The sequence below is a fragment of the Sebastes umbrosus genome, chromosome 12, assembly GCF_015220745.1.
Source record: "Sebastes umbrosus isolate fSebUmb1 chromosome 12, fSebUmb1.pri, whole genome shotgun sequence".
In the NCBI taxonomy this organism is placed as follows: Eukaryota; Metazoa; Chordata; class Actinopteri; order Perciformes; family Sebastidae; genus Sebastes; species Sebastes umbrosus.
In genome coordinates this window covers 22718401-22734789 of record NC_051280.1, presented here as the reverse complement: position 1 = coordinate 22734789, position 16389 = coordinate 22718401, and the positions used below count along the sequence as shown (strand labels likewise).

The window sequence follows — 16389 nt, the reverse complement described above, 5'->3', positions numbered from 1 at the left end:
GTGTGGACAGAGTGGGAGAGGCACAGCAAAATGCTGGGCGTGAAGCTTGAGTGGGTGTGAAAGTCTAAGTTATGCCAGTTATGGGGGTTGTAATCATCATGTAACTACTGCTTTAGTTCATTGTTTTCTAGTGCTTTTCGTAGTCAACCCAATGACAAAAACAAGATTAAAGAAACCCTCTTTGCTTAGTCAGATATATTTATTTTCATTTCATTTACAAATAATAATGCAAAGATACAAAGACAGAAGCCTTCACACAAGAAAAATACATCAGGTACAGTTCAAACAGAAGCGTATATCATCTTCAAATATAGCGCACATTTACAGCCAACTTGGATTCTTTTGGTCCGATTTGACAGATAAAATAGAAAACACACAATTTTTTTGAAGAACAAAGGTTTGAACCAGTAATTTTTAAAGGGTTAGCTCAAAAAAGTACCAACTTGCCAAGCTGTGCTGCAGAATGCTAGATTTTGCATATTCTATGAGCATAATGTTTCCTGTTGCTGCGGGTGGATGGGAGCATAGTGCGCCCCTTCACGGCAGTAAAATGCATGTGCAGTGTTTGGATTAGTATCAGAAACAAAATACATTATATAACAATTTAGCTGCCATTGTAATGAGGCTTGAACCAGCAGCGGGCTGTCCTCAAAATGCACACAAAGGATTCATAGATGTCCCACTGAGTGACTGTACACGACTATATGACTCTGTTTCATCTTCCTGATTTGTGTTTTAACATGTTGTGTCTACATATCTCTCTCCCTATATATATATATACGTATATGTATATATATATAGCCTGACTGTACAGTATTTGTATCTGCTATTTCTTATTTTATTCCTTACTGTATGTCTATGTTATTTCTCAGACAATATGAACTGTATATAGTAACAACAAAATAGTGTTTGACAGCAGATTTATAAAACAAGGCAAAACTAAATAGTTAATTTAAAGCAATACAACCTGTTAAGGTATTTTTCTGAGATGTTTTTTGAAATTCAGCATCATGCAAAAAAAAAAGAGATTCCCCAGGTAGTGGATAGGATATGTCAGTCGCATCTCTTTAAGTTATGCTGCAAGAATTCCTGTAATAATGTTCAATGTAAACAATGCATTGATACGTTCATAGTTTATATATATATGACATAATTCGTACCCCATTACAATATTTTGAAAAACAAAGGGAGAGGGTGTGTTTCAGCAGTTAGAACTATTCTCTCATTTATGGCTGTTTTGAACTTTGGCTTTCTGGTTCAACTGTTGATTTAAAACTTAAAGAGAGAAGAATATACAGTGCTGATGACAGATTTACTATAAAACTCAATTGAATAAAATCTAAATAGTACCTATTCTTTAAAAAGGAAACAACTTCTGATGGCATGTAGCTGCTCATAGCAAACTCATAGGAAGGGGAATTTCTGCAAAATAAAAGTCTGTAAATGAAGTGCTTTTAGGGCCTTGAAATGCTTATGAATGAAGGAAATATAATGTAATTAATTCATATAACTTCATGAAATAGAGTATATTATTATGGTCTTAGTAAATTACATTACTGATTCACTGTTAAATCAAAATAGCAAAAATAAATTTGCTATTCTACACTGCAAGTGGTTCATATGAAGTCCGTTATTCCAGATACAGTATTTAACGAACATTTTTTTTATGGAGAGAAAAACAAACATTGCTCTGTTGTAAACCCTGTAAACACTGGTATAATACCAGTGGATACCTGAACGTTGATGCATAAAAAAGGTGGCAGTAACAGGTGACACATCAGAGTCACAGCTATCTATAAGAGCACAAAAAAAAGTTGAAAAGAAATACCAAAACACAAAATGGACCTACAAAGATGTCAGGCTCACTATAAAGTCTGAGGCCCAGCAGAGAATATCGAGCCACAATGACATATTGCAGCACAGTATTTCTCAGTGCATTTTCTCACTTTGACATCATATCACATAAAGCACGAAAAACATTGTTCCTACCGTACAGCGATATACAAAGCTAGTCTAGATTTACCATGACGTAATAAAACTCTGTGGGTGTTGCACAGAAAATAAGCACATACCGTATATTGCAGTGTAAAACATAGTACCAAACAACAGCTTCTACATGTGCATAAAAGGCTGATTACCATATTTCTGATGCTTTTAGGCTTCACTTAGCGGATACATTATAGCCTACACATGACGCTGAGTTAAAAAAAGAGACAAAGGACAATATTACCAAACAAGAAAGAACAAAAACACTTCGACAAACAAAGCTGACTCCACCCTTCTAAGGAAATAAAAAACATAAAGCGGAAAACATGTCCAGATATTCATGCAGTCACAACATTATTCAAATAGGGGAAAAAAAGCAAAAAACACTGCATCAAAAATCAGGAACGTGATGCATCAAAAACATTAGAGTATTAAAAAAAAAAAAAATCTTTAAGCTCAACAGCTTCATTTTAACTGATTCGACATTTTTGATTACTTTGTGTGAGAATAATGGTGGAATATGCCGGCACAGGAGGACCTTGACACACATCAACAGAAATAACGTTGCAGCTACAGAGTAGCCTTTTTGATATAGTGTGGGATATTTATAAGTCTTCTATTCATTTTATGGGAATTTTAATAATAATTATACCTGGACTGAATTACAATATAAATTCCATAAAATACTTTTCAGGGACTGGTCGATCCCATCTGGCACAATATTGTGATAATGTGCAAATTTCAAATGTACTCATCTGAGAAATCACACTACCTGTATCTTTATATCTTTAAATATTTTAACAATAAAATTTGCTAATCAGTGATTAATTCTACATGTTTTCTAGTTTATTTTGTTCTCAAAGCTGCTATCAATAGCAGGAAGAGCTGCAGCACAGGAACACGACCGACATGATCACCACTGTCCCCAAAATACAAATGTTTTCAAAAATTTTGGAAAAACTGTAACAGTAGACAGCTAACAAAATACTCACTGATTAAGTAAAAACAGCTCTTTTAAATAGACTATTTTCAAAAATAACTACAATTTAATTTAGCTTTTTTTCATATTTCTTTTTTTTTTTTTTTTTTTTAAAAAAGAAGGCAAGTTTTAATCAAGGACAGGGCAAACAGGTCCAGTGCACATAACAGTCACAAGAGGGGGGTTTGGTATATAAACTCTCATAAATCAGTGTTTTAAATAAATGCATAAAGTGCAATATGAGAGACGGGACACACTCACTGAGAAACACAGAGTTTTTTGTTTTTTTTTAAAGAGCAAATGCATGAAGCCTTATAAATGCAGAGCCAAAGCCCGGAGATATGGAACAAATCGATAAAGGGCTCAGGCAACACGACGAGCATGATGAGGAAACGGATATTCAGTGTCACTGTAGTGCCAAGGAAACAAAATATATAAAACTTAAAACAGTATGCCATATCTCCTTTGCAGGGAGAGAAAAAAAATACCAGGTGAAAAACATTTGGTCCTACAGTACATGAAGGCTAGATATGAGAGGCAATGAGGATGACAAGATGGCAACAACACAACTGTACAGATGTGACCGAAATACATTCTCATTGCATCAACGATGCTGTTCTAGTATAGAGGCAGTTCAATTGTCTGGAAAAATATATATATTTCAACTACACTGAGGTCACATCTTTGGGAGTAATCCAGGAGAGTTTCTACTGTACGACACACACGCACACACGCACACACACCGAGCATCTTCTTCTCTCTCTACACCGTACCAGTCTGAAAGGAAAATGTTTCAAAAGTATCAAAAGAAATACAACATGGCACCATCGCTGTGCATCCTATGAGAACCTCGCACGTTGGCTTCCTTTCGTAAGGGTTCATTTTTATCCGTTTCATTTTACAGTCCTAAACCAATCGCTGTAGTTTTGCATAGATACCATTACGCAAAATCTAATCACATTCTGTACATGTAAAGTATAAACAAGCCTGTAAACATCTAATTCATAGCAAAGAACTCATGAATCCATTTTTAGATTTGACTGATGCATGAAAAATGATATAGTAGTGACAGTGGATGGAGTGATGGGTAAAGATCAGCGCACCTCAAAAATACAGCTAATGCAACTGTGAATAATGTAGGCCAAACCACTTAGAAAACAGTAAAACTGACTTGATTTTTTTCTTCTCATTTACATAATAGTCATCTTTGCATGAAAACCAAAATGTCAAGCTATTAAGGCAAAACAAGTATGCACAGTGATCTGTGATTTCATGCATAACTGATGATTATTTACTATGGTAAAATCAAAAATTCAGCATCTCCTGAAAATAAAATAATGACTCATCGTCACTCAAGACTTTAGAGGAAATTTGGGAAAAATCAAACCAGGCCTGACTTTGGCTTCTATGAGAAACTACCCAGGGAATAGCACTAAATTAATATCCAGAATGAACGTACTACTGAGAGCAACCAGGTCGGCACGGAGGGAGGTGTTTCCTCTGAGTCATCCAGCTACTCTGTGTCAGCAGGTGTGTGATAGGTATACTCTAGATTGTTAAGGGTTTAATCAGTCATTGAGAATAAGAGACCAGCATCCTTCTGCCCTCGTGATATTTTCATCAAGCACCCTCGAATGAAAGCTAAGGAAATTAAAATTGAATGTGTCCAAAAAAAGTGGTGACAGAACCGTGAAGATCATTCATACCATAAACTTGAGTGTCATCAGTCGTAAGCCATCTTTCCGGTTTCCAGTCTTCAAAAAACATTGAAATGCATGATGTTTCTATTAAAAGCTCTCTCGTGGGGTCTGATTGGGTTGGTTGGTGTGGAATCGATGCTCTGCCACGGACGAGGTCTCGACCAGCAGCACACTCCAGAAATCTGCTCCCCTTGGTTTTTATCCTCTCAGATGCAAACCCTCCCCTCTGCCCCCCCCCCAGGGCAGCAGCATTCACACACCTGTGCATGAGCATGCGGGTGGTTAGAGCCGGTCGAGGCGAAACGCGTCCTCTGTGGCGGGGTCAGTGAGGACCATGTCTGGGTCATTAAGCATGTGCAGGCCGTCAAGCGTCAGCGGGTCGATTTTCAGATCGTCCAGCGGGAACTGGGAGTCGACATCGAAGCTGATGTCTGTGGACAGCGAGCCAAGGTCCTTGGGCAGGCCGGGGGGAGACTCACCGCTCACTGAGCAGAAGAAAGAAAAAACATACATTATTATTATATTTATCTCTGTGAGGTTTTTAAAGGGGAGAGGGATGATTAAATTTAGAAAAGAAATCAATGGCAGCAAGAAGAGACAGGATGTTGACAAGTCTGGGTTATGATTTGATAAGAACTTTCTTTTAGGACGCTTGACATCTTAATCACACATTTCCGTTAACTACAGACACTGCTAATTTTCACAAACAACTGACTCAGTGGGGCTGAAAAATCCAGTTGCATACAATTTTAATAGGCTTATTGTTGCTTTTTGTTTCTGTAACTGTCACTCATGATAATTTTCCCCCCACCAAAATGTGTTTTATGCTCTTATAGACTTCCGGCTGATTGTGGATTGAGTGAAAGCTCTGTCAGGACGGTTCATGTGCAGTCCTATAGATTTGGAAAAGAACTTTCCTACTTGAAAGAAAGCTCATGAATGCAGCGTGGGATATGTAAGCGTTCTCACCACCTTCAAATATATCATTCGCCCATTGCATGAGTGGCAGATAAGCAACAGGCAATTTAATGCCAGTTTATTGGGTATACTGGTGCAATCTAATGCATTATAACAGCCCTGCAATGAATCATATCTTATAAGGTTTTGTTTTTGTTGCCACAGTGTCACTATATCAAGATATACAAGCAAGTGTGAAGCACAAGCTTTATTCTGGTGCGGGATTTTAACACAAGCAGCGGCGTGCCACTTGCTGTAAGCCTTAAGTGGGCTACATGATACGTCGAAACAGCAGCACCTGTGAGAATGATGTTTGGGATGTTGCCATGGCTACTGTAGCCCATCTGCTGCGAGTCCTGAAGGCTGCAATGGCCACCAGTCAAACCCATCATGAGTGCCTGGGAGTAGTTGAGGGTGGAGGTCTGGTTATACAGGCTGTCAGAGCTGATGGGGGTTTCAATCATGTTGAACTGCTCCAACTGGCGACCACAACAGAGAGAAATATCACAACTGTCGCTGCTGTTTGTACCGAATGTGTAAAGCAAGAGCAGGTTTAGAGCAAACAGTAAACATGGACATTTAGGCTTTTGTCTGTACCTGTTGTGAGAGAGCACTGGCCTGAATGGACGGGAGCTGCTGGTCGTAGAAGTCTGCAAACACGCTGCCCAGTATGGAGTTATGCTGCAACAACAAACCAAATCTGTTTATTTAGACTAAAAAAATAAATAAAAAAAATAAAAACTCCTAGTGTGGACCATCAACGATGAACGTACTTCATCCAGGCTGCCGACGTTATACATTTAACATAAAATGTGGAATATGAAAAAGACACAACAATGCTTAATATCACCTCACAACATCTGGAAATCTTTGGGTTAAGTAACTCACAGTCATTTTCCGTGTGCTAATGCGTCTTCTGTACGTGCGTGATATAATATTTGTGTATATATCGCAGAGAGGATAAAGCTGTGCACTCACTCATTAATGATTCTGTAACTCAAACATTAACATCAATGTGAAAGGGATGGCAACACACAGAAGAAGCAGTAATAACAATCATGTAATTAACACCTAATTCTGAAGTAACTTCTTCATTCTCAACAGACGTTCTAAGACACAGAGACACCAAACATGTGACGACCCACTGAGGTATTTGTAGTTTCAATAATAAATGCAAACTAAACCAGTCCCTGCAATATTTGCAAAAACCTTGCGGTATTTACAGACTTTGCTGTGATATCAGTAGGCATCCACTATCACAAGAAATAATGCATGCATATTTCATAAAGAGAGCTACTTACAAATCAAGTGCCACTTTGGCGGCATTCTCCTATCTCAAGAACACTAAAATATGACATGGAAATTATTGAAAACCTGCACTCACACAAAAAAAGTCTTTGGCGAGTAATAAATAAATAAATAAATAAATGACTGACTAAATGAACGAATAAGCAAACAAATTGATTAATTACATGAATAAGAATCATTCCATCATCCTAAAGGTCACTAACCAGTGACTATTAAATGTCAAAACTCAGTCAGCTGAAGATAAAAACGGACAGGGATGCCTTACTTCCTTCCATATGAGCTTCTTCTGCTGCCTCCTGGCCTTGGTGTTTTAATTAACACGAACCAAATGGAGAGAAATTCACATCATGAAATAAAGGGAATCATTGAAAATATAATCCCCTTTGTGACTTGATTCTCCCTCCTCTGACTCATCCAGTACAAGCTAATTCTCTTCAAGTTCCTCCTCATTTGAATGTCCTCATTGAACCAGCGACAGAAATTCTCCTATTTCATCGCGGCCTCTTAATGTATAAGTAATTGGATCATATTCTCAGCCCGTGCTCCTCCTAGTTCAAAACCAAATTATCTGTGTGTGCTGCAGATGTCCCCACAGGGCAGAGCGGGATAATAGAGCACACAGCCTGTCAGCTGTGGTTTAGCCCGTGGATAACCTCGGCGCTACGAGTGAGCCACTTCAGCAGGACGCAACTGAGCTGGGGAAGCAAACAGCAGAACAAAAATGTAAAAAAAGAATTTTCTCTTTATCTGTATCTCAAACACACACAAAGTCACAATACAGTAGAAGCAAATGCTCATTGAAAATGCGACCTTAACTCAAGGTTTAATTTAGGGAATGTTTTCTACAAACACTAGCAGTAAACGAGTTGGCGGGGTTTGAAATCTCAAATGCTTACACTGAGTCTGACACATATTAACAACCCTGATCCATGTTTACCTTGGGTGTGTTTATCTTAAAGCACCACCCTGCAAGCAAGGTTCAGTTTGTTGAGATTCAACCATGGGAATGATTAGCAGCTTCTCCTTTTGAGGGAGTAGGATTACCATCTCCCCTCCCGGGCTACCTTAAATCCCCATGCTGGTGCAAAAACCATAATAAACACAAAGATCTGATGAACATAAAAAAAACAAACTCCGGTACGGAGTCTTATACTGTAGCAAGACTGGGGAGGAAACAGTGGAGATGCAACGCAAATACCACAAAAGCAGCAGAGAAGGAAGGTCAGGGACACAGCTACATAACAACACATCAATGACACTGAGTGTTTAGAGAGACTGGTGGTCAGATCTGGGCAAAACAGGGACTACTTCTAGTGCTTCTGCTATTAGTACTGTAATCATATTATCACATCATCTGAAAAATTGTATATTGTGATATATGAATTTTATATGAGTTTCCTGAAATACTTGACAATGGGCCTCATGCAGCGACATTCTCTTTAATTTCTCTTATAATTTTCTGTTAATAGAAAAAACGTTTGGAGTAGTCAACTCCAAATGCATCGAACGTTCTTAACCATCTAAATCTGCTCTTACCCAGGTGTGCTGAATGATAATGCCCACTTAATCATAAATTGGAGGCGTGTGGCTGATTGTTTATTATGAGCTTAGGTAACGTAATGTTAGCATAAGTAACGCCCCTAAGCGCGATATAAGCGCGGGTGTTAACACAGGTAACGCCCCTTAAACACTTTAAGGAAACATTGGTGAATCCCAAAAATCAATGGGAACTAACAAAACAAGAACAAATCCTGGATACAAACAATAATAAGAGGAAATTTGTTCTATATCACTTCCTGCATGAGGCCCAATGTTTAGCTATGTCATAGCATGGAAACCACAGGTGTTAACAATAACAATAATTATGGCGTTCCACTGAGAGAGAACACCTGTGAATCTCCTGCTGTGACATGTTTAAATGTCAGCTATGAAAAAAGGTCTGCTGTACAGCATACTGATAGATTTATGTCCTTTTTCCCCTTCCATATTTATAGAAGCAAAGTAAGTAAGTAAATAAATAACTATTTACTAGTAGCCTGTTTTGATTAATAAACAGACTTTTCTTTGCCCAGATCTGCTAATGTCAACACAATACAAGCAGCTGTAGGGGGGGCAGCCACAGAGTCCTACTCGGCAACGATAACCACAGGACTACGATGCAGGGGGACGGTGACGTTTATACAGAGCGAGCCAGCAGCTCGCTGGTTCACACGCCCTTACTTGAGGCGAGCCTCCGGGTGAGAAGCCTTGATTGGAGACGGGGGAGGTTGGAGACTGATTGGCCGAGGATCCGACCCTACTGCGGTACTGTTGGATGGAGGAGGCCTGATACAAGAGGATACGTTGGAGTTATTCACATTGGAGGATGTTCTTTATTGGCGTCTGTGTGTGTCAATGTATACTGGATATGGAGCTTTGTTATATGTGGAGGTTTCTGCAACTACGGGTATTTTTAAGTCCCAGTAATGACATTTTGGATTTATGTTAAAATTAGCAGTGCAATGCTTGATAAATATACACAGTGTTATTACCCATCTTGACATAAAATAATTACTAAATAATGTAATTATGGAGCATTTTAATGGGTCCAAACACCACTTTTCTTCATGCCCCACAACTGTGGTTCTCAATGAGATACGTAAAATTATCATTATTTCAAATGTTATTGTTTCATATACATATTTACTTTACACCATATTAAAGCATTTTTGTTTTGTTTACAAATCATTTATATGATTTTTTCATCTAAATGTGCCTGTCCCAAACTTCTGAGTCCTTACCTGAACAAATACCATAGTAGAAGTTTTATACAAATCCAAACAAATCTAGTTTCCATGGAAACAGAAGTTAGCAAGTTTAGGCCGCCCACATAGGTGACCCTCAAGATCAAGAAAAACAAGGTTAAGATCACCCTTTTCTTCTGAAGTATTTATGTTGTGTCCTTACCATACAGCTTAGTAATTGCTACATTTTTCAGGGTGTAGAGAAAATAATGAAATCCCCTATTTAAAAGTTTTATTATTTATTTATTTACAATGATGCACAAAGCTTGATGAAAATTAATTTTAATTAATTAAAAATATTTAATATTTTTATTATTTTATTCTTATTAATTTTTTTTATAGAAATTTAAAAAGCAAAATGTATAAAATGAACATTATTGTAGGCTAATGTTGCGGTAGTGATGAAAATCATAAAAAAATAAACACGTTACAGCTTAAGATCTAAACTACTATATGTCATTTTTTTGTACTTGTTTGTATTAATGATGGTTAAAATTAAAATTCATAGAGGTTGATATTTTTTTTATTTGGGAGAGACAAAAGTGACCGTAGTTGCAGAAACACACATGTATGTCTGGTGCTTGTAGGTTATTATCCAGTTTACCTTTTGACTGGAATTCATAAACAGCAGCCAGGTACCCTGACAGAGGAATCACTAAAATACTGATTCATGGTTGTAACCCAGCATACTAACATCTAGTTCTGAAATAAAACCAATACAGTAGTGAACACCGTGTACCACATGTCACATCAATGCATTAATAATACTGGAACAGATCTGGGAGAAACAGAGAAAGCTACAGGGGATTAATTAGGAGAGGAAAAAATGCTGCCAGCAATCCAAAGCTAAGCGACTGAATATTGTAAAAACGGGAGGATCAGAGAGAAGCGACTCTCTTTTGTTAAGTTCTGTCGTATCTGCTCTTTTCAATCTGCTCATCCAACAAAATCAAAAAGAATATTTGCACATACTAAAAAAAAGTATTGTGATCACAATATCAACTTGCCTCAAGCAATACACGACCATAACTGTGTGAAAGGAAAAGAATATCATAGTAAATAACAGATAACAGATAAAGTCACTCAGATTTATAGGTGTATCAAACAAGACTGATAATCTCTTATCACTCAACAGGAGTTCAAACCTCCACATTCCTAATCTATGAGATAAGATATCAAAATATTGGTAGCATTTAGATAGAGAAGTGATAAAACAGTTCAAGGTCTCGAGATTCAGATATAAACTCGTGGAATGATCCACTAGAAAATTTCCAATTTCTTGATGTAACTGGATTTGCTTCGGACCTAAAATCTACAGCTTAGAAACGGAAGCAAACATCCAAAACCTCATCTCAGCAGCCCGGGTTTGATGCTGCTGACCTGTGGCCATCTGCTGCGTTTCATCCCCTCTCTCTCTCTACCCCCTTTCCTCATCATTCTCAAGCTACACTAACAAAAGGCAATAAAAGCCCTAAAAACAATCATCTTTAAACTGAACAGAACAGTTAGGTCTATGCTGGTGTCTTGCTGTGTTTCCTCCTCACAATGTTTCACTTGACCCGACACTGCAATAACTGAGACCGAGTGAATGTAGGGCACTTCGTTTCTGCAGTTATCCGAACACATTCCCACTGCAGCAGAAGAAGGGCAGCGAGAGCCGAGATCTGAAGGACGCGCAGTGCCTCGCAAAAAGCATTTAGACTCCTTGATGTTCTGCACATTTTGTTATGCTTTTTGTTTTGGTCTTTTGTCTTTGTAAAAATTCTATGTAGGGCTGTCAAAGTTAATAATAACGAGTTAACGCAAATTCGTTTTAACGCCACTAATTTCTTTAAAGATAAAACTTGCGATTTTTAGGTTGTAGCGGGCTCAGTTTTAAAGATAGAGTGACGATACTGGCATCATATGAAACTAAAAAAAACATGTCATACTAGCTTGTCCTGAAGGAGGCTAAATAACGCTCCAAACTTGCGCTAAATTTTGGCGAGGAAAAACTGTCATGGCCATTTTCAAAGGGGTCTCTTGACCTCTGACCTCAAAATATATGAATGTAAATGGGTTCTGTGGGTACCCACGAGTCTCCCCTTTACAGACATGCCCACTTTATGATAATCACATGCAGTTTGGGGCAAGTCATAGTCAAATCAGCACACTGACACACTGACAGCTGTTGTTGCCTGTTGGGCTGCAGTTTGCCATGTTATGATTTGATTTTTTATGCTAAACGCAGTACCTGTGAGGGTTTCTGGACAATATTTGTCATTGTTTTGTGTTGGTAATTGATTTCCAATAATAAATATACACATATATTTGCATAAAGCAAGCATATTTGCCCACTCTCATGTTGATGGGAATATTAAATACTTTACAAATCTCCCTTTAAGGTACATTTTGAACAAATAAAAAGTGTGCGATTAATTGTGATTGTTCAATGGACAATCATGTGATTAATCGCAATTAAATATTTGTATCGATTGACAGCCCTAATGTTATGACTTCAAATAAAAAACATTAGTCATATTTATTTTTGATGTTGCTATACAACTCAGACTTTCCACGATAACTGCAACACAATGTGCACAACGTCAAGGAGTCTGAGTACTTTGACAAAACACACTGATGCCATCTGAAGACACATTTTCAGGTAAGAAATGTGAACCAATCATCACTGTGATACACTGATGTGGTGCAGGCAGACTGCTCACCGTGTTCATGTCCATGGTCATGTTGGCTTGTGAGGACGTCTGGTTGTTTGACGTGGAGCCGGAGTTCACGGAGGACTGCAGCTGGACCAGATCTGTCTGCTGGAACATGAAGAGCTGGCTCATAAATAGATACAGACGTCGTATAGTTATCAAGTATCCCTTTATAGTTTTAATATTGGCTTATCACAGATTAAGTGTGTTGGCAGATATATGTCAAACGAATTAGCAATACATAAACGGCTGCACTATTATGTATAATAGGACCTTACAGTGGTTTTCAAGTGTTCAAACTTTACTATCTATTCTTACTGTCGTTGTTTACAATAATGTTCATCAGATAGATTTGAGGAATCTACAAATGTTGTTTACATTATGTGTTTATGTCAAAACAAATATTAAATATAATTTTTTACACTTAATTATTGATAACTGTATTAAGAAACCATAACATAACTCGGAATAAGACATCATACCAAATCATCTAATCATGTTTGAATCATTATTTTTTTATTTATGAACGGCTGCTACTGTACATCAGAGCTAATCCTCGTCAAGAGGGTTTTCTTCAGGATGTGAAGAGTTGATCCGAGGACAGAGAAGAGTTTCCACAGTGCTGAGGCAAACTGATGGATTTGGGTGCAACTCCTTAATATATTTGCTTTTACTTTTTTACAAAGATGTTTTGTGGTGGGAACCCTGCATGTAGTACGATCAGTTAGGGAGAGACTGTAACACAGAGTAGTAAACATGACAGAGGTCTGTGCCCTGCTGGTAATTAGAAACTTAACTTTAACTTTAACTTTAATATATTCGTCATATACATACGCGTACATACATGAAATTTGACCTCTGCATTTAACCCATCCTAAGCATTGTCGGAGCAGTGGGCTGCTGTGTAGCGCACGGGGAGCAACTTGGGGTTCAGCGTCTCGCTCAAGGACACTTCAACGTGCAGACAGCAATAGTTGGGGATCAAACCGCCAACCTATTACCAAAAATGTGTCTTGTGAGGTTACAGTGACGTTCAATCATAAAAAACTAATCAGTTCATCTTGAGTCTAAGTGGATGTTTGAGCCAAATTTGAAGAAATTCCCTCAAGGTGTTCCTGAAATATCGCGTTAACGAGAATAGGACGGACTGACGGAAAATACTTTTTAAACGTTTTTTTTACATTTCTGATATGTTTTATTTCCCTCATTTATTCTCAATCTGCCCACATCTGGATGATGTCGTTTTAACTCTTGAAAAGTATTTGCTGGCTGAAGACAGTCGTCCAGATTTGAGATCTTAACATCTTAATGAAGCAGCTTTACAGAGAAACTGCAATGCACAGTCTTTGGAATAACTGCTACTTACATTGGGGTTAATAAAATCCATTGAATATATTTGCAAAGAGGACAATTATTTGGGACTTCAAACAGTGCTTTCCAATTGTTTGCATTACACAGCAGTGATTGCTAAAATCAAACTTTCCAAAGTAACCATTTAGTTTTTGCATAAATACTGCAATAATTGGACAAAATAAAAAAAATTCTTGCCTGTAATTCACAGAGTAGTTGTGGACAGAGTACTGGAGGGAAACTCACTTGCTGGCTCTGTTGGGTTTGGGACGACGGCTGCTGGTTGAAGAAGGCATACTGGGACAGCTGCTGCTCAAGGTTCATGGCGTTGATGGCCGCCTGGGGGGAGGAGTACAGCAAAATGTCACACATGAGGTTCAGATGCTTTATGGGAAATGCTTTAATTCCTGCTCAGTTGAGTGATTTTAAAATCAAATTATTTTATATCTACCTATGAAATATTGCTCATTCTGGGCATTTTTTAAAATCACAAGCATAACTTCATAACCCTAACACAACAAAAGGTTACGACGGAGTATTAGGGTTACATTGAGGGAAAAGAGAAATCTGAGATTTCGGGAATAAAGTCATAATATTACGAGAAAAAAAAGTCGTAATTTAATGAGAATAAAGTCATAACTTTATGAGAAAAAAAAGTCGTAATTTAATGAGAATAAAGTCATAACTTTATGAGGAAAAAAAAGTCATAATATTATGAGAATAAAGTCATAACTTTACAAGTACTGTGACTTTATTCTTGTAATATTATGACTTTATTCTCAAAATCTCAGATTAATTTGTATTAATTTTCACTAATTTTTACGTTGTAGGTCATGGTCAATGGTCTAAAACAAATGAAATCAAGCATTCAATGATCAATTAAGCTTGCGTGATTGGTTTTCTCAGGAAAGCCGAGGTCAGAGCACGGAGCGGGGCTCTACTACCTGAGAGAGAGAGAGAGGTGGAGATGTCGGGGAGAGCTGCAGGTTCTGGTGCTGGTGGGAGTCTCCTGCGTTCAGGATGAGAGGAACCATGTTGTCCTGACCAGACTGCATTTCCATGGTTACTGTGGGCTGAGAGGTGTTCACTCCTACCCGGTACACAGAAAACGGCCACAAGGAAAGAGTTTTTTAAAAGCACACAGAGTCATAGAGAAATTGGCACCAGAGAGTGCTAAATGTTGAAAAGTTAACTAATACCCTGCACACAACTATGGGAAATTAAATGTGAGCGGAACACTGTCGGTGGCGTTACCTTGCGTGTTAGCCAGACTCTGTGAGCTGTTGGGAGAGCTGAACGAGGCGCCCACTACATCGTCTGAGTCGAGCGGGGTGGGCAGCGGAGGAGGAAACTGGATGTTGGTCAGGTCAGGGAGAGAACCGCCAGTGTTGTGGGCTGCTGGTTTTAGTGAAATGGTCAGCTGCTGCTCCGGAGACGGGAATATGCTGCAGAAAACAAACGGGTGAGGACAAGCTTAATACACCCAGCTGGCTGGTGTCAAATGAAGGAAACCTAAACACTGGGTATCTCATGAGCAATGCTTGAAAATGTTTCCCAATACAAAACAACTCCAGAGATATTTGGACATCATGCATTTGGCCAGTGGTACTTTTTTGCAAATGCTTTGGCTCCGCACTCGTATTTACTTTGGCGGAGTAAATGAAAATGATTTTTAATGACAGGCCGATGGCTTCAATTTAAAGCTATGTTGTATTCATACTTGTTCATTTGATGAAACATTTCCTCACACCAGCTCCACACAGGAAAACCAGGAAAATACTCACTGGATCCCTGGAACTTTCGAAGGGTTGGACCTTGAAATGTTCTATAGAGAAAAAAATATTTACAATTAGAGTATAAAAGCTGATAGAAAGAAAACATTTATGCAAGTGTAGAAATTCCACCTTTTTGCACTCCCAGTTCTGGTTTTGTCCGTCTTCATCAACCTCCTGTTTAATTGGTTCGGCCCCCGGCACAGTGAGCAGGAGAACTGGAGAGATGGAGAAATAACAACAACAACAAAAATCTCCTCAGTCTCTTGGGTTTACAGATGTCCACACAGTTTGAGCTCATAATAATCACAGCCCACATGTCCTCTGTTAATATGATCAAGCGGTATTTAAATGCAAAAGAAAAAGCACAAAGAAGAAAGGAAGGACGAGAATAGAAAAATAGGAAAAGAAGAAAAAAAAGGAGACAAGAAATGTGACATTAACAAAACAAAAACATAAAAAAATAAATTAAAAAAACTTAATGGTAATAATGGGCAAAACCAAAAAATATCTTCAAGAAGATTTATACAAATTCCATCAAAGTGCTTCTGAAACTGAAATATCGTCCATTAGCAGTAAAATTCATCGGACACTTAGATGCACTCTCTCAGCAGCCATTTTCCTCCTCTGCCTTCAAAGCCACATTCAGACTCTTTCATCGCACGCTGGAGGGCACTCGACTGAACCGCAGAGAGAAAATACCACAAAAAGAACCAAACAGGCTTACAACAGAACAGCCCCACCCACCACCACCTACTGCAGACAATAGGAGGACAAACACCTGAGCAGTCTGGTTCAGAGCTGACCTGATTAACAGCTCAGTTTATACAACATGTACCTACATGAGCTTATTACACT

The 16389-nt window shown here is 38.3% G+C and overlaps 1 protein-coding gene across 6 annotated transcripts in view; it reads right to left on the bottom strand.

Annotated features, from left to right (window-relative positions):
- Window positions 1-180: 180 nt before the first annotated feature.
- Window positions 181-16389, bottom strand: part of crtc1a (CREB regulated transcription coactivator 1a) — a 29016-nt gene continuing 12807 nt past the window's right edge. Inside the window, exons 6-15 of one of the 6 annotated variants that reach the window (XM_037786657.1) lie at window positions 15664-15749; window positions 15544-15584; window positions 15014-15204; window positions 14704-14849; window positions 14006-14098; window positions 12419-12514; window positions 9151-9255; window positions 6220-6303; window positions 5921-6101; window positions 181-5150 (exon numbers count right to left, since the gene is read on the bottom strand). In XM_037786657.1, coding sequence (XP_037642585.1) covers window positions 4948-5150; window positions 5921-6101; window positions 6220-6303; window positions 9151-9255; window positions 12419-12514; window positions 14006-14098; window positions 14704-14849; window positions 15014-15204; window positions 15544-15584; window positions 15664-15749 — 1226 coding nt within the window. In that variant the 3' untranslated portion in view covers window positions 181-4947. Of the gene's footprint in view, window positions 5151-5920; window positions 6102-6219; window positions 6304-9150; window positions 9256-12418; window positions 12533-14005; window positions 14099-14703; window positions 14850-15013; window positions 15205-15543; window positions 15585-15663; window positions 15750-16389 lie in introns of all 6 variants that reach the window. The other 5 variants (XM_037786655.1, XM_037786656.1, XM_037786660.1 and 2 more) reach the window with 5 other exon arrangements.